General features: G+C 43.4%; 1 protein-coding gene across 1 annotated transcript in view; it reads left to right on the forward strand.

The window, feature by feature from the left end:
* The window catches only part of ABCD3 (ATP binding cassette subfamily D member 3), a 217,195-nt gene that overhangs the window by 174,786 nt on the left and 23,883 nt on the right, over positions 1-18,526 (forward strand). The window contains exons 17-19 of the mRNA XM_069231477.1: positions 5,449-5,526; positions 6,173-6,238; positions 6,366-6,455. Of these exons, the coding sequence (XP_069087578.1) occupies positions 5,449-5,526; positions 6,173-6,238; positions 6,366-6,455 (234 nt within the window). The remainder of the gene's footprint in view (positions 1-5,448; positions 5,527-6,172; positions 6,239-6,365; positions 6,456-18,526) is intronic.

Raw genomic sequence — 18,526 nt, forward strand, 5'->3', positions numbered from 1 at the left:
GTCACATTGGCCAGTTTTTGTTTGGCAAGGTATTGTGTGACTAAAAGCTTTATTTCAGTTTGGTCTTTAGAGACGTAGCACAGACATGATATTTATGATTTGAAAGTGTCGTACCTCAATCACAAACCTTCCTTATTTTGTGTAGAATCTGTTTTACCAGTATTTAATTCTCATGTTCACTACTGCAATAGAAATTGTATTCCCCTTTACCAACATCATCAACTGTGTAATGAGGCAAAATACCTAAACATCAGTAAGACCTAATGTGTAGTTCTAGGAACTTTTGTAGTGGAAATGTGAATATGCTGACAGGAGCCAGATTGTGGGACGGACATGTAGGAAATAAGAGCAACAGCTGTTGATGAGAAGGAAGGTGCAGGTGACATTTGAAGTGTGATTTTCTAGAGTAAAATTGAAGGATACAGACATAGAGAAAGGTGCCTGTAAAGGAGCCCTACCCTCAACTCATCTGACTGGCATTGACCCCTATGGATGTTTAGTCCACATGCTTCCAAATGCAAAGTTTCTCCAATACTACTTGTGTGACAGTGTTTTTTGTAGCAAGGATATACCCGAAAGGGAGTTGAGTACTATATAGTTTTGAAGGCAAAGATATATGTTTTGACCCATGTCACTTAAGCCTTTCACCTTCTTTTTAAACTGTTTTTATGAGTGTAAAGATGGGAGGGTAACCTTGCTCCTGGCACCAGATAAAGAAGTATTTTATAATTTTTTCATGTTTTTATATTCTAGAGGAAATATATTGTGAAATATTGTACAGGTTACAATAAACTGTTTAACATTTTATCAAATAATGACATTTCCGCAGAGAATGTCTTCCTTCCAAGCACTATAAAAAGTGACTGATTTGAAAAGCCTTGCTACTTATTAGGTATTCTAAGCTGCTTGCTGTGGTGACGGAATAATTGTTGAGGCTCTGAAATAATGTGGCAGTTTTTCTTAGTACCCCTGACCTCTTCATGTTCGGGAATGGATGTATTGAAGAACGGTTATGATGGTCTAATTTGACTGTTTATCATTAAATTGGTGTAAAGAAATGGTTCCCTGTTGCAGTTACCCCCCACTTTTTGCCTGATACTGATGCTGACTTGACTGAGAAGTGTGCTGGGACCCTGCTAACCAGGCCCCAGCACCAGTGTTCTTTCACCTAAAATGTACCATTGTTTCCACAATTGGCACAACCCTGGCACCTAGGTAAGTCCCTTGTAACTGGTACCCCTGGTACCAAGGGCCCTGATGCCAGGGAAGGTCTCTAAGGGCTGCAGCATGCCTTCTGCCACCATAGGGACCCCTCACTCAGCACAGACACACTGCTTGCCAGCTTGTGTGTGCTGGTGGGAAGAAAATGACTAAGTCGACATGGCACTCCCCTCAGGGTGCCATGCCAACCTCCCACTGCCTGTGGCATAGGTAAGTCACCCCCTCTAGCAGGCCTTACAGCACTAAGGCAGGGTGCACTATACCACAGGTGAGGGCATATGTGCATGAGCACTATGCCCCTACAGTGTCTAAGCAAAACCTTAGACATTGTAAGTGCAGGGTAGCCATAAGAGTATATGGTCTGGGAGTCTGTCAAAAACGAACTCCACAGCTCCATAATGGCTACACTGAATACTGGGAAGTTTGGTACCAAACTTCTCAGAATAATAAACCCACACTGATGCCAGTGTTGGATTTATTAAAAAATGCACACAGAGGGCATCATAGAGATGCCCCCTGTATTTTACCCAATTGTTCAGTGCAGGGCTGACTGGTCTGTGCCAGCCTGCTGCTGAGAGACGAGTTTCTGACCCTATGCGGTGAGAGCCTTTGTGCTCTCTGAGGACAGAAACAAAGCCTGCTCTGGGTGGAGGTGCTTCACACCTCCCCCCTGCAGGAACTGTAACACCTAGCAGTGAGCTTCAAAGGCTCAAGCTTCGTGTTACAATGCCCCAGGGCACTCCAGCTAGTGGAGATGCCCACCCCCTGGACACAGCCCCCATTTTTGGCGGCAAGTCCAGGAGAGATAATGAGAAGAAAAAAAGGAGTCGTCACTGGCCAGTCAGGACAGCCCCTAAGGTGTCCTGAGCTGAGGTGACTCTGACTTTTAGAAATCCTCCATCTTGTTGAAGGAGGATTCACCCAATAGGAATAGGGATGTGCCCCCCTCCCCTCAGAGAGGAGGCACAACGAGGGTGTACCCACCCTCAAGGACAGTAGCCATTGACTACTGCCCTCCCAGACCTAAACACACCCCTAAATTCAGTATTTAGGGGCTCCCCAGAACCTAGGAAACTAGATTCCTGCAACCTAAGAAGAACAGGACTGCTAAGCTGAAAAACTCTGCAGAAGAAGACTGAGACACCAACTGCTTTGGCCCCAGCTCTACCGGCCTGTCTCCCCACTTCTAAAAGACACTGCTCCAGCTACGCTTTCCCCAGGACCAGCGACCTCTGAATCCTCAGAGGACTGCCCTGCTCTAGAAGGACCAAGAAACTCCAGAGGACAGCGGCTCTGTTCACCCAAGACTGCAACTTTGTTTCAAAGGAGCAACTTCAAGACAACTGCGTTTCCCGCCGGAAGCGTGAGACTTGCTACTCTGCACCCGACGCCCCCGGCTCGACGTGTGGAGAAACAACACTTCAGGGAGGACTCCCCGGCGACTACGAGACTGTGAGTAGCCAGAGTTGCCCCCCCCCCCCCTGAGCCCCCACAGCAACGCCTGCAGAGGGAATCCCGAGGCTCCCCCTGACCGCGACTGCCTGCTTCCCAGATCCCGATGGCTGGTAAAGACTCTGCACCCGCAGTCCCCAGGACATGAAAGATCGGAACTCCAGTGCAGGAGTGGCCCCCAGGAGGCCCTCTCCCTTGCCCAGGTGGTGGCTACCCCGAGCAGCCCCCCCTTGCCTGCCTGCATCGCTGAAGAGACCCCTTGGTCTCCCATTGATTTACATTGGAAACCCGACGTGTGTTTGCATACTGCACCCGGCCGCCCCCGTGCTGCTGAGGGTGTACTTTCTGTGCTAACTTGTGTCCCCCCCGGTGCCCTACAGAACCCCCCTGGTCTGCCCTCCGAAGACGCGGGTACTTACCTGCTGGCAGACAGGAACCGGGGCGTCCCCTTCTCCATTGAAGCCTATGCGTTTTGGGCACCACTTTGAACTCTGCACCTGACCGGCCCTGAGCTGCTGGTGTGGTAACTTTGGGGTTGCTCTGAACCCCCAACAGTGGGCTACCTTGGACCCAAACTTGAACCCCGTAGGTGGTTTACTTACCTACAAAAACTAACAAATACTTTCCTCCCCCAGGAACTGTTGAAAATTGCACTGTCTTGTTTTAAAATAGCTATATGTGATTTATTTGAAAACTGTGTATACTATTTTGATTATTCAAAGTTCCTAAAGTACTTACCTGCAATACCTTTCATTCAAAGTATTACATGTAAAATTTGAACCTGTGGTTCTTAAAATAAACTAAGAAAATATATTTTTCTATACAAAAACCTATTGGCCTGGAATTGTCTCTGAGTGTGTGTTCCTCATTTATTGCCTGTGTGTGTAAAGCAAATGCTTAACACTACTCCTTTGATAGGCCTACTGCTCGACCACACTACCACAAAATAGAGCATTAGAATTATCTCTTTTTGCCACTATCTTACCTCTAAGGGGAACCCTTGGACTCTGTGCATACTATTCCTTACTTTGAAATAGTGCATACAGAGCCAACTTCCTACAATTGGTTTCCAGGTGATTGTGAAAATTAACTTTAAAAAAAAAATGGTTTTGTAGTATTGGTGTGTTAATCTTTGGCGCATGGCTCTTGAAATTTGTGGATGAATGTTGTCAAGCATGGGTCGCTACAATGAAGTTAATGATCATGATGGTTTTTTCAGATTAGAATACTAAAATTGTGTTAACATCCTTGTTTAGTCGGCAAAGTTTCAAAATGTTTATATTCTCTAGCAAGTATAAAATAAAATTAAACAATTGCAGAAGACACTGCAGGAATGGGACACGTTGAAACAAAAGACTTTTACAACCAATCGCACAAATAGCCTGGATTTAGTCCATAGACTGCATTTGGGATCCAGTAAAGGGTGAGATGCTGAATGTGAAATGCATCTGCCATTTAAAAATGTTATAGCATACTCATTTTCTTTGGGGAAACCCAAAAGTAAAAGAGGCGTTCTTACCCTATACATAATCTATACCTAATAACCAGTGGAGGGAGTACATGACGATTTTTGGAATTGTCTTTAATGTAAAACTTTTCTGAAAGTCACAATGATTATGCAACCCAAAGTATTTCATACTGTTATGTGTCACTTACCCGTGTGAAATACAACACAGCATAGCAGAACTAAAGTATCGCCTTTGATATTCCTGAAGTGATTCGGTAAGGATTACTAATTGTTTAGTAATTGATTAAGTGGGTAAGAACTCATTACATGAGTGCACGACTTGTGGGATATTTATAAAATCTGTTGGTTACAGGACTAATCACAATGGTTCTAATCAACATTTTATCCTGCTAAGGGCTAATACGTTACTATTTATTGCACAGGCCAATAGTAATATCCCTCATCAGCCTTTAGTAATTGTACTGATTGAAGAGATTTGCAAGCAAGAAGAGTTGCTAGCTTGCAATATTAGTCCTCTGAAAAGAACCATCATTGTTGCTTTATTTTGGGTCCTATTGTGCATTGATTTTATAAGCATGTTGATGATGTCCTAGGGGGAGTGTCTTTAAGAATGGCGCATTTTGGAATATATTATATTACCTTTAATAACTCTGTTCTTAGATAGGTTGGTACTAGCTATTATTCTGCACTGCAAGAATCCGAACCGTTCATTTATAGTTCACATGTGCAGATTGCACTTCCAGCCCTGCAGCTGTTTCAGTGTTGCAGTTGTATTGTCTTTGTCATTGTGAGATCGTTAGCAAGTTTTACACTAAACGTACACAATAGGAAGAACTGTTACAATTTGTGCCAGTTGTTATTTTCGAAACCACATCATCTAAACCTCCTAGTTGATAGACGACAGCTTTCTTTGTTGTGTGAATCTGTGTCTTCATCCACTGAGATGTATTAATGGTCGAATGTGCTAATTCTTTGGTGCTCAAATCAGGTTTGTATGGGTAATAAACATTTGGTAAAAAATGTAAGTTATTGTTCCATAGAAAAGATTACAGAAGATTCAAGAAAAGATGACTCCACAAATAAACAGAGTCCGAGATACACTATTCATTCTAAAAGGCCAGTAGAATAATTGTGGTTGACAGTTATACTAATAAATTCCGTTTTTTTTTCATGCAACACCATTTATCATTGTGTTGGATTCGTTCCTCGAGACGTCGGGTGGTTCTTAAAAAAACCTTTTTTTCCATCACAAAAGATTCAAAAGTGTGATTCGTGAAAATGCAATTGTTTTTCATTGTGTGTTGCAGGTGAGATCTGGAACAAATGTCCTCGTTTGTGGTCCCAACGGATGTGGAAAGAGTTCCCTTTTCCGTGTTCTTGGAGAGGTTAGTGTGCACTTGCATCAAAGTGGTTAAATAGTGCACTTTTTTTTTTAACGTTTCTCAACTAGCTTCAAACATGATGAAGAAGCAAACTATTTTCTAAAGTTTGTTAATATTTTAGACATTATCCACAATTCTTAAGTATTGGCATCAAGTGAGGAAGGTAGAGGATAATTCTGAAATGCAAGGTGCCCAAAAGATAGTCATAGGGCATGACTGGCAAGCACTTAAAAGTGGTGCAAGCATTACTTTAGTACAATAAGTAAAGCCAGATCAGCAAATTTGGAAGTTGCAGACAAAAGACTGATTTGTTTCATTTGTGGAAAATAATTTTTGTGATGAAGTGCAATGTGTTATATGTGTGTATGAATGTGTAGCTGGGCTTAGCAAAATAAGGAGCATTGATCTTTGATCTTTATCTACTCAGAAGGTGGCTTCACCAGCAGAGAAAAAACTTTGAGAAACAATCTTACTTACGATTATCCAGAATTATAGCAAGGCCATGAAAGATTCCTAATGTGTAATAATCTCAAGCAGTTCCATTTATTTTTATTTCACACTACCAACTGTTGAGCACTTCTCATAAAAAATCAAGTTAAAAAACGTAAACCTAAAGCTTTTGTTTTATTAATCTCCTTTCTCTCCACAGCTGTGGCCTCTATTTGGTGGCAGTCTCACCAAACCAGAAAGAGGGAAGCTATTTTATGTTCCTCAGGTAATGTTTAATGTCCAGGTCTTTTATTTCAGAATTTTCTCACTATCCACATCTTAGCAGAATAATATACAAATAAATTGCAAAAGAATAAACATGCCAGTTACTCATAGTGACCGTTTTCCAACAGAGACCTTACATGACTCTGGGTACACTCCGAGACCAAGTGATCTATCCAGATACAGTTGACGATCAGCGGAAGAAAGGAATATCTGATCTGGTAAGAATAAGATTGCATGATAAAACCTACCTCAAAACTCAGAGAGCCCAGCCAGTATCTTCGTTTCTCCTCTGCCATGTTCCCTCCCATCCCACAGGTCCTACTGCATTTTTGGTGCTTTTCTCTTGTGCATGCTTACCTTCTTCTTTATGCATTTCTGACTGCTTTTTCTTTTCTCTCTTCACCCTGGGAGAATATTTGTACTCAAAATGCCACTAAGCATCTCTCCCAATGAAATCTACCCTTTTAGCATGAAGAATGACAAGACAAATCACACAGCAGTGTTTATCACTTTCAATGTAATTTTTAATTGGTTTACAATACAGGGACCCTGCATTCCCCGAATAAAAGCCATTTTCTAATTTCTTTATTATAGTTGAATTGTGACGTCTCTAGTCACCTGTAATAAAGGGATGTAGCTGTAAACTGTAATAAGGTATTAAAGTCAAGCTCTGATCTAACAATACCTCTTGCCAGCAGCCATGATGAAAGGTAGGTTGCGGAGCATAATTACAGCTGCAGCAAAAATAGGGAAAACAGGAACTGGTCTTTCCTTCTTCTGAACACCTGCTGTCTTAGCAAGCATCCAAGGTACATGGGTACACGCTTAGTACATGGGAATGCGGACTATCTGTTTGCAAGTCTTCAGACGATCCAAAACGCTGTGGCTAAACTTATCTGCAATAAAGACAGATATAGCTCTGCTACCTCCTGTCTAAAAACTTTGGACTGGCTGCAGACTCATAAGAGGGCTAAGTTTAAGGTACTCTCTCACACCCATAGGGCTCTGTATACATCCGGCCCTTTGCTACTCAGGCAGAGGGTCGACTTTTATCAATCTTCGAAAAATGTAAGATCATCTAACCTAGACCTAGCCAAAGTAAGAAGGGTCAAGAAGGCCAGATTAGGTGGCTGTTCCTTTACCTTTTTGGCAGCCACCCACTGGAACTCTCTTCCTATGAATGTACGTTTCACTGAGGATTACCTGGCGTTTAGAAAAAAACTGAAAACATGGCTCTTTCCTGACTAACGCTCCTTCGTATCCTGTCTCCAGTTCCCTCCTACTGATGGCTCACATGGCAGTTTCAGCACCGTGATGTCCCTGTGGGGATGATTGTAACGCTTTATAAGTACCATATAAGTACCATTTGTAAGTACAGTAAATTAAAGTGACGTGAAAGGCATGTCACAGAGGAAAATTACAGCTGCAGTTTAAGCAAGGAAAATGAGAACAGGCTTTTCATTCTTATCTATTTTTCTTAAATGAATAGTAATTAGCAGAATGGAGATATTTACAGCAACATGTTTATTTTTACAAGCTGTAGTTCATTTCAGGAAGGATAGAATCTATCTACTTATTCTGAACTAAAGTATTATTTAAATCAACCTTACATGAAAGTAATTGTAATATATTTTTGTTAGAAAATACTCATTGCTTTTTGGTCTGTTTAATTTCATACTACAGCTTACGCTGTTACTCTTCATATCTCAACAAAACTTTCTCTTTTTTTTTTTTTTTTTTTACATGAAAGAACTAGACACCAAGGATTTAAGTGGGTTGTGGGAAAGGTGATAGTATTATACGTATTAGAAGAAATCAAATACCTTCTGCCATGCATTAAATTGGATATTGCAAGTCACTTCAGAGTTCCAAAATTTTTGGCCTCGCTCCTTTAAGACTTCCCAGAATCCTCAGTGACTTGCTATAGCCTTATATAAGGGTTACTTTATTGCACATATAATAAAAATTAAAAACACTTAGCAATGCCAACAATACACTACTACGATTTAAACCATAATATAAATTAAAAAGATAAGAACACCACCCTATTCCTGTGCTACTTAATAATTCTAGGTCAAAGAACCAACTAATATTAGGGTGAACCTACATTAAATGAATTGGTCCGAGCTTTAGGTAGAACTATTGTGATCACTGCCTCCATAGCAAGTGATGTTGAGCTCCAATACTACTCATGACTAAGATCAGTTCTACATATGGATCCAATCTCTACAAGCTCCTCTTGTCCTGTACCACCATTACCATTGTGGGTTTTTATCCTGGGACATGCTGAAGTTGTACATAACTCAACAGCTTTGACACATTTAACTATCTAAAAGAAGTTTGAAATTGTAATTGTAGCTCCAAGAAACTTGGCTTAACACCGATTAATGCCTGTTTATTATGTATTATAAAGAATGCCAAAAAAAGAAGTGTCAATCATGTGATGGGTTATTAACAGTAGTCTCCTTGAAGAGCAGATAGCGGGCATGAGGCTCTGAGTTCGGGCCATCCAGCCTGGAAAGTGACATTGGGACCACTATATAACTGCCACCTCTGCGTATCGTTTGCTTCTTTCATTCCACACCTTCTGACGCAGCTCTGAAGTTCCCTCCTTCATTCTCTGTCCCTGACCGATTTAATTTGTTGAACATTTCCAAAACTTTTCCAAAGTTCAGGCAACATGTCTCCCCCTAAAACAGCCGGTTTAAATCATGCAAGGATTGCCACAAAGAGATGTGGGTGATGGACCCTTCACAAGATCTTTCTCTAGTGCTGGCCTACTCTCTTGACTCACTCATGCTATGGCTGCGTTTGGATGAATCTGAAGGCAATTTAGGACCATAAGGCCAAGCTCTACATTGCCGAGCACTGTTGGAAGGCCTGTTCCCAGTCGCAGTTATTAAGTTGGACATGTTATCTCTTGATCCAGAGAGAGGTTGTTGTCACATCCAGCTCCTCAGGTAAGCCAAAGAAAAAGAAGCGCATAAAGTCTAAACATGGCTCCGCCTTCTTACCGCCACTCTCACTAGGAGAATTCATGCAGATGTTAGGGTACCTCAAAGTCATTGTATCGGTCCCCCAGCTCTGAATTGATCCAGGGCCTAGTCCTAGTCCATCCAGAATTCCCAGGTCCACAGGCAACACTGCAGCAGATGAAGGCCTTCAACAAGGCCAGTCTGCAAATCTTCGGTACCTGACTGGATCTCTGGAGCACGTTCGGCCCCATGAATCTGAGGAGGCCTTGGACAATTATCCAGCACAGATTGGCCTTCATGGCTTCACCCTTCCATTGCACCTTGTCAACCATGCCACCTACACCAATATTGTTTCCAGAGGACCACTTTTCTTTCTCTGACAAGACGTTCAAGTTCTCTTGGAGAAGAGCGCTTTAGAGATGTGCTAGCATCAGAAATCTGGACTAGTTGCTACTCCCTTCACTTTCGGGTCCCAAAGAAGGACAAAGACTTTGGTGCTGTTTTAGATCTCCACCTTTGAACTTCTACCACAAGAAGGACAAGATCAAGATGCCCACGTGCTGTCTGCCTTGGGTCCATGAGACTGGATGATGGCTTTGCACCTGCAGGATGCCTACTTTCACATCCCCATCCTGCAGTACCACAGATGCTACCTGCTGTTCTAAGTAGACCATCCCTTTTAGTTCTTGGTGCTTCTCTTTTCACCTTACCAACGCCCCTTGGATGTTCACTGAAGTAATGGCGGTGGTCACTGCCCATCTTCGGAGGTTGGGAATACCAATCTTCCTTTACTTCAGCAAATGGTTACTGAAGGCTGGTCCACCTCCAGATGATGACCAATCTCTTAACATCACTGGGATGCTCCATTAATCTGTGAAAGTCACACTTAACTCCTTTACAGGGTTTCCTTTTACTGGAGCCATTCTGGAAATTGTGCTATTTTGAGCCTTCCCTCTTCCTCAGCAAGTCTGAAACATTCAGGCTATGATCCAGATGTTTCAGCCTTCGACTTGGGTCTTAGTGAGAACTCTCTGAGATCGTTGGGCCTCCTGCATCCTACTAGTGCACCATGTCAGGTGATACATGCAGGCTCTGCAGTGGGATCTGAAGTCTCAGTGCGCTCAACACTAAGAGGACCTCAGATTCCATCCAGGTGTTGAAGGAGACTGCAAAAGATCTCCAGTGGTGGTTGCTGTGTGCTGAACTGTAATTGGATCGATGGCAGACCCCTCTCCCTACTCTACCCAGATGTAAAGTTTGTGACTGATACATCTTTGCTGCGTTGGGGAGGCCATCTGGGAGAGGTGGAGATCAGGACTACAATCTCCAGAGGAAACCTGCTTCTACATCATCACCGATCCGCTTGACACTGAAAGCCTTGCCCTTATCAGTCAAGGGAGAACAGTGCAGGTCCTCATGGACAACACCACTGTCATTTGTTTTTGCAAAAAGCAGGGCACAGTGGGTTCTTGAATTATGTGCCAGGAGAATCTATGCCTCTACAACTGGTTGAGTTGTCAAGGCATCCCCCCAGTCGTACAACACCTGGCCTTGATCTTTATGCGTCAGGGCGAACAAGCAGATCTTGAATTTCAGTTGCACTCAGAGGTGGCACAGGTTGCCTTTCAACATTGGGGAGAACATTGACCTAATCTTTTCACTTCCACTAAGAACATATCCAAAATTTTGCCAGCATGAGTCCCCAAGGCAGTCCTCGTTCAGAGATGCTTTTCAGTTAGACTGGAGCTCCGACTCCTTAACACCTTATCTTCAGTACCTCTCTTGCTCCAGGTTCTGAGAACAATCAGGAATGACCGGGCCCAAGTTATCCTAGTGCCTCTAGATTGGGCCAAGAGACTGTGGTACCCTAAACTTCTGTCCATGAGTATCTGTCCTATGATTCGGCCTCTTTTGTTGCAACAACAGGTCATCGTTCTGCACCTGAGCCTGCACAAGTTACACTTCCATGCTTGGAGATTGAGCAGCAGCAGTTGACTGTCTTCAGTCTCCCCCTTTCCATGAATGTGATTTTTTTGGTAGCCAGACATCCCTTCTCTAAGACTATCTATGCAAGTCACTGAGAGAAGTTTGTTGTTTGGTGTTCTTCTCAGAACATCCAAACATTTCAGACCCAGTTATCAGATGTCTTTTTCTGCTGGTCTCTAACCCATTAAGGCCTAGCTGTGGCAACAGTTAATGGTTATGTGTGGGCCTCATCAATCTTTCTTTGTTTGCCTGATCATCCATCTTTGTTTATGTCACCTGTTGTAATGCTTTTGAAAGGGCTGATCCATGTTCCTGCCAAAACCCTTTGCGATGCCGCAGTAAGACCTCAGTCTTGTTCTAACATTCTAGATGTGCACTCCACTTAAGCTTATGCACAGCTGCTCCTAGAGATTGCTCACCTTGAATACAGTGTTCCTAATTGTGATCAGGTCAGCTTATTGTAGAAGTGAGCTGCAAGCACATTCTGTCAAGCAACTGCACACCCCCTTCTTCCCGGACTAAATGTTTCCAAGTTCTCCCCAAAGTTGTAATACCTTGCTTCGCTCATCTGTCCAGGGAGGAAGAGAGTCTCCAAAGCCTATACCCAAATAGAGGCCTGTGTTTCTACAACTATTGCACCAAAGATCACCAGGTAAACAATTGCCTCTTTGTGGGTTTTTCTGGGGGCAAAAAAGAGCAGTGCAGAAACAGATGATCTCCAGATAGAATGTTCTTTGTACAAAGATCTGCTACGGTCTGGGTACGAAACAGCCTCTGGAAGGCCTGTGGGCTTATTCTATCTTAGCTAAAGCTGATAGAAAGTGGAGTGCATGTCTTGGACAAATACCAGTCTGTGACATGGTCATCAGTTCACACATTCACTAAGCCATAATGCTTTGATCGCCAGGTCTTGGGGAAAAGGGCACTCTGCTGGTTCAGTCCTGTGCGAGTTCTTGGTTTGAGCGATATCTCAGACCCACCACCTGGGGAAGTATTGCTTTGGTATCTATTCACAAGGTGACAAATCTGCTGTTAGACTCAGGAGAACAAGTTACTCATCTTCAGTAACTCCTTCTCTGGTAGATACTCTATCTAATCGCAGAATATTCCCCGCCCTCACTGCATTCTGTGGTGTGGAATCTTAGGTCTAGACTAAAACGTCTCCAATGGGAGAACAGCATACTGGCATAATCTGATTACTAGAGATTTGTGCCTGATGGTGCAGACAAATATCAGAAAGAAAGACGTTGATGCATGGAAGAGTATGGGTACCGTGTGGTCTGAATATCACATCTAGCGTGGGATGAACCCAATGCAGAGCCGCACAACACCATCGGCCTGTGTGCAAGGGAATTACCGAAAAAAAATCTCAGATCTAGTCTGCCACTTATAGGTATTCACAAGGTGAGGAAACTGCGATCAGACCGTGTATCCATTAGAAAGAGCATTACTGAAGATAAGTAACTGTGCAGTCATCTTGATTTGATTTCCGAGGTATGATTTTTAATTGCCTATCACATGATGATTTGAGAATGTTTCAAGGTTTTGTTTGATGATGATGGTATGAGGTGTTCCACTAGACCATAAACTAGAGGTTAATTTAACTATGACTATACCTTCATGCTTGTTGATAAATTCTTCTATGTTAAAACTTCTGAAATTGATCTCCATTTAGAAAGTGACCATCATCCTTACATTGTCCTCTTTTTAGCCAAATTACAGTTGATTCAAAGCAAGTCTAAACAGCACCTTACCAAGCATAATTCTCTCATAGAGTTTGACAGTACTCTGAGTTTGAAAGAAGGTTGATCTCCGCCTCTTAAGATCTTCATAATGTAGATTTCTAAGAAAAACTGTTAGACAACTTTAAGACAGAATCGACTAGTGAAAACAGAAACTAAGCTTTGTAAACCTGGACCACACCTAATTTTGAAGGATAAGCATAAATCATCAATTCATTTACTTGCAAAATGCAGATACATAATCTTTCCGAATGAATTAACCAGATCTAGACTGGCATAAATTTATGCCCAGGTAGCCTAGTGTGATTTCAGTGTCTAAAGTAGAAGAAGCCATTACATCTATGAATATCTTTGTGGCAGCAGGCATCAATGATGGATCCAGCATTGCACTTCAGAGACTTCCATAGTGATGGCACCATTATTTAGCAGGTTGTTTATTGTGGTGAATAGGTATGGCACGAAGTCTAAAGATACGGAAGGAATGATTTTTGTCCCAGTCTTCAAAGAGGGTGTGAGGGCTATTCTGGATACTTACTGCCTTTTAGCAATGGGTTCTCCTACTCGCAAAGTGTTTCTAAGGATTCTCTTTGTAATGTTGTCCCTCAAACAATTTTCTTCTATTACATCTATGATCAAGTCGGATTCTCCCCCAGACCATATTCCTCCAAAGGTTTGGAAAGAGGCGAGGTCTGTTCTTGCACAACCTCTGTTGGAAGTTTACAATAGTTCTCTAAATAATGCCTGGATACGAACTGTGCAGAAACTGGCATTTATTGTCCCCCTTCTGAAAAAGCCAAATACAGATCAATCTGTTCTTGACAATTTTCGTCCTATCTTGCTTCTCCCTTTTGGGGTCAAGATCTTGGAGAAGTACGTCAGTTTACGGCTTTCTGTTTTCCACCATATTCTAGAACAGGTGTAGTCTGGCTTCCGTCCAGCCCAAAGTAATGAATCTGCTTTGTTAACAGTTCTAAATAAATTGAGGCTGTCAGCTGAAATGGCGGACCCTGTATTTTTAGTTCTTTTGGATACCTCTGCAGCATTTGATACACAATTTCCTACTCCATTCTCCTTGCCAGGCTCAGGGAGATTGGTATTGGTGGGCTAGCCTTTCAGTGGATTAGATCCTATTGAGAAAATAGACACCATGTTGATCATCTTTCTCTTTTTATGTCTTTCTTCAGAGCCTTAGACCAAGCAGTCCCACAAGGATCCTCCCGTCTTTGATATGTGTACATCTATTAACTACCTTAATCAGGTTTTTTGGTGTATGAATTATCTGGAGGAAATTCAATTATTGCCCTGGAAATGACAAGGGATGTCCCAATTGAAGCGTTTAGTCTGTGTATGTCAGCTGTATCTTCTTGGCTCTACTCCAGTGTTCTGAAGTTTAATACCGACAAGACGGAGGTTTTGTTGGTGGCTCCATTTAGTTTGGCTAGAACGTTTTCCTCTTTGTTCTGACCCCCTACTGGATCTTACTCTCCCCTCTCACAGCTGAGTTTGTGAAGAATATTGGTTTCTATTTGTATGAGAATCTGACACTGATGAAGCAGGCAAACCATATGATGTCTTCCGGATTCCTCCTCTTGAGGGTTCTCTGGGAAATCTGTGCTGCTGTTGCTGCTGTTGTCGTCTTGACGGCTAGTGGTTCAGTTGCTATTCTCAGCGGTGTCATTACTGTAATTATCTTTTCCTGTGCACCCAAGAGGCTGTGCTGAATAAATTACAGCATATTCAAAGTATGATGGTCAAGCTAGCTCTCTGCCTGCCCTGGCATGCTTCAGCTGCCTCAGCATTATGCATGTTAGACTGGGTTCCAGTGGCTAAATAATTCTCTTTAAATCACTTAATATTGTGCACCATGCTATTCATAACTCGGGTTCATGCTATCTGAGCAAAATGTTTAAGATGTATACTCAAGTAGATTCCTTCTCTCTATTGCCACCTTTCTTCTTAACGTTTCCAAATTTGTGGATGCTTGTATGGGACGAAGGGCTTTTTTGGTGGTGGCAGCAAGGTTATGGATTACTCTGCCCATTACTCTGTGGAAAACCATTATTCATTTGTGAAAGGCTTAGAAAACTTGGCTGTACAGTCTTCCAAATGGGATTTTTAGGACTGAGCTGATTCACTTGTATGAGAGTTTTGTGTTTTATTTCATGTAGTAGCTGTAGTTTTCTCTGTATGCCAGGACACCATTTTGATATTTGCACTCTTATAAACTCATAACTTAACATCTTTCTTAATATAAGCTCTCTGTAATATAACACATTGTGTACTTAATATTGTTTTATTTACTGCAACTTACATTAACTTATTTTTTGGGGCAGAGTATATAGGTGTGGGTACGGAAAAAAACGTTTTCTGCATATGACTCTGTAAAATGATGTAGGAGACGATACAGATAAAGGGAGTTTGATTATCATAGGTACAACAATAGACCACATTTCAATTAATGTCATGCAGTTCGTTGCAGCAAATGTCTTAAGCAGAGTGATTGCATAATTTCAGTCTTGTTCTGTCCTGTGGTATTAATTACTCTACTCTATTTCACATTATTCAACCTACAAAACCTCAGTTGAACATGCCACCTGTTTTTTCTGTAGAGTAGTCCATAGTTGTGTCTCCAGAGCAACAATTTTATGAGTTCTTCCAACTTCAATATGCAGGTAGGCTATTTCGGTTAATTCACACTTAACTACCTAAGATGTCCATATGTCCAGTGCATATGTGACTTTCAACTCCAGGCAACTCTCCTTAAGGCAGCACAGGTTCCAAGACTGCTAATTTACGCACATATTTTCTAGCCCCTTTGTGTAAGAGCAGTCCAAATAAGCATGCTCCAGGGGAACTATCAGTGGATTGATTGCTACCAGGTTCATCTGGATGACCACCTAGGTCCATAATGAAGTTTGTACTAGACATAAGCGTACATATTATAAGTCAGTACCAGGAGAGCCACATGTAAGACAATTGCCGGGCATAGTATTAATACATACATGAGCAGAAGTATGGAGATTCTCACAGAAGTAAATGTCACCCACAATTTCATTGGAGAACCTATCTCGTATATCCTCTTTAGTCAACAGAGCTTCCGCCAGCCCTCAAAACATACCAGAGGTATCAGGGTGGGTATACACATTATTTGTCCCAGTTATTCGTAGGTATCTATTACATTAATATTTGGCTGTCATTTGCCACTTTAGGATTTGGCGACCTCTGGCAGGACTATCAAACAGTGACCCGTAAAATACATTGGATCATGTTTCTTCAGAGAGTAACTTTGAGTTCGATGGCATCTGTCGCTGTAGATACGCATGTTTTGCATAGCTCGCCATCTGGTGTTGGGCCGGAGTGTTACAAGTTGTTTTTCTTCTAAGAAGTCTTTCGAGTCACGGGACCGAGTGACTCCTCCTTTTGTCTCCATTGCGCATGGGCGTCGACTCCATCTTCGATTGTTTTTTTTCCGCCATCGGGTTCGGACGTGTTCCTGTCGCTCCGAGTTTCGGAACGGAAAGATAGCTAATTTCGGAAGATTTTCGTCGGTATTGTTGCGTTCGGGATCGGCGTAGTTAGATTCAACACCGCGTCGAAAGATCGAAGAGCTCCGGTGCCCTTCGGGGTAGTTTTTCGATCCCCCGTCGGGGCCTGGTCGGCCCGACCGCGTGCAGAAGAACGCCGATGGAACGGACCCCATTCCGCTTCTGTCCCAAATGCCACAATAAATACCCCTATACAGACCAACACTTGGTCTGTAACCTGTGCCTGTCACCTGAGCACAGTGAAGACACCTGCGAGGCCGGTCGTGCGTTCCGGTCCCGAAAAACACTCCGAGACCGTCGAGCCAGAAGACTTCAGATGGCGTCCGCGCCGACAGCCCACCGAGAGTTCGTGGAACAAGAAGAGGAAGGAACCTTTTCGATCCACGAATCGGACTCCGAAGGATTCGACGATACACAAACCGTGAGTAAGACGTCGAAAACCACTCAGAAGAAGATTTACAAGGCCCAGGGGACGCCCCTGCCACCAGGCCATGGCTCGACCCATAAATTCGGTGACCGACCGTCGGCACCGAAAAAGGCCCAAACAGTGCCGAGATCGTCCGACCCCGGTCGAGACACCGGCACGCAGCCTTCTCGGGACCGAGAAAGTGCTGGAGACAAGCATCGACACCGAGATACCGGTGTAGACACGGCTCGACGCCGAGACAGCGGCACCGACGAAGATCGACGCCGAGAGGTTTCGGCCCCGAAAAAGAAAAAAGTCACCTCGGAGCCGAAAAAAGATGCAGACAGGGTTTCGGTGCCAAAACAGACTGCAACCGACCCAGTTTCAGGCTCTTATACAGAAGAGCAATCGCTAACCTCCCAAATGCGAAAGCATAGGTTTGAGGAAGAGCTACAATCAACTGATGTAGACCATACGCAAAAGCGTATTTTCATACAGGAGGGGACAGGAAAAATAAGCACCCTTCCCCCTATTAGAAGAAAGAGAAGATTGGAGTTCCAAACTGAACAAACACCACAAACAAAGGTGGTGAAAAAGGTTACTCCACCACCCTCTCCTCCACCTGTAATTAACGTCTCACCAGCACAAACTCCATCACATTCCCCAGCTCACACCACCATGAGCCAGGGTGACCAAGATCAGGACGCATGGGACTTATACGACGCCCCAGTGTCAGATAACAGCCCGGAGGCATACCCTACGAAGCCATCTCCACCAGAGGACAGCACTGCGTATTCTCAAGTGGTGGCTAGAGCAGCACAATTTCACAATGTAAGCCTCCACTCAGAACAGGTCGAGGATGACTTTTTATTCAACACCCTCTCCTCCACCCACAGCTCCTACCAAAGCCTGCCTATGCTCCCTGGTATGCTCCGGCACACAAAAGAAATCTTTAAGGAGCCGGTCAAAAGTAGGGCAATCACACCAAGAGTGGAAAAAAAGTATAAGGCGCCTCCTACAGACCCGGTTTTCATCACTACACAGCTGCCACCAGACTCTGTCGTTGTAGGAGCAGCTAGGAAAAGGGCCAACTCCCACACATCTGGAGATGCACCACCCCCAGATAAAGAAAGCCGCAAGTTCGATGCAGCTGGTAAGAGAGTCGCAGCACAAGCTGCAAACCAGTGGCGCATCGCTAACTCTCAGGCACTACTTGCGCGCTATGACAGAGCCCATTGGGATGAGATGCAACATCTCATTGAACATCTGCCCAAGGACCTACAAAAGACGGCAAAACAAGTGGTTGAGGAGGGACAGAACATTTCAAACAACCAAATACGCTCCTCCATGGACGCTGCAGATACAGCTGCACGGACAATTAATACATCTGTAACTATCAGAAGGCATGCATGGCTACGAACATCTGGATTTAAACCAGAGATTCAGCAAGCAGTTCTCAATATGCCTTTTAACGAAAAAGAACTGTTCGGTCCAGAAGTGGACACAGCGATTGAGAAACTCAAAAAGGACACGGACACTGCTAAAGCCATGGGCGCACTCTACTCCCCGCAGAGCAGAGGGAATTACAGCACATTCCGTAAAACACCCTTTAGAGGGGGGTTTCGGGGTCAGGGC

Source organism: Pleurodeles waltl, chromosome 4_2 (assembly GCF_031143425.1).
Source record: "Pleurodeles waltl isolate 20211129_DDA chromosome 4_2, aPleWal1.hap1.20221129, whole genome shotgun sequence".
NCBI classification, from domain to species: Eukaryota; Metazoa; Chordata; class Amphibia; order Caudata; family Salamandridae; genus Pleurodeles; species Pleurodeles waltl.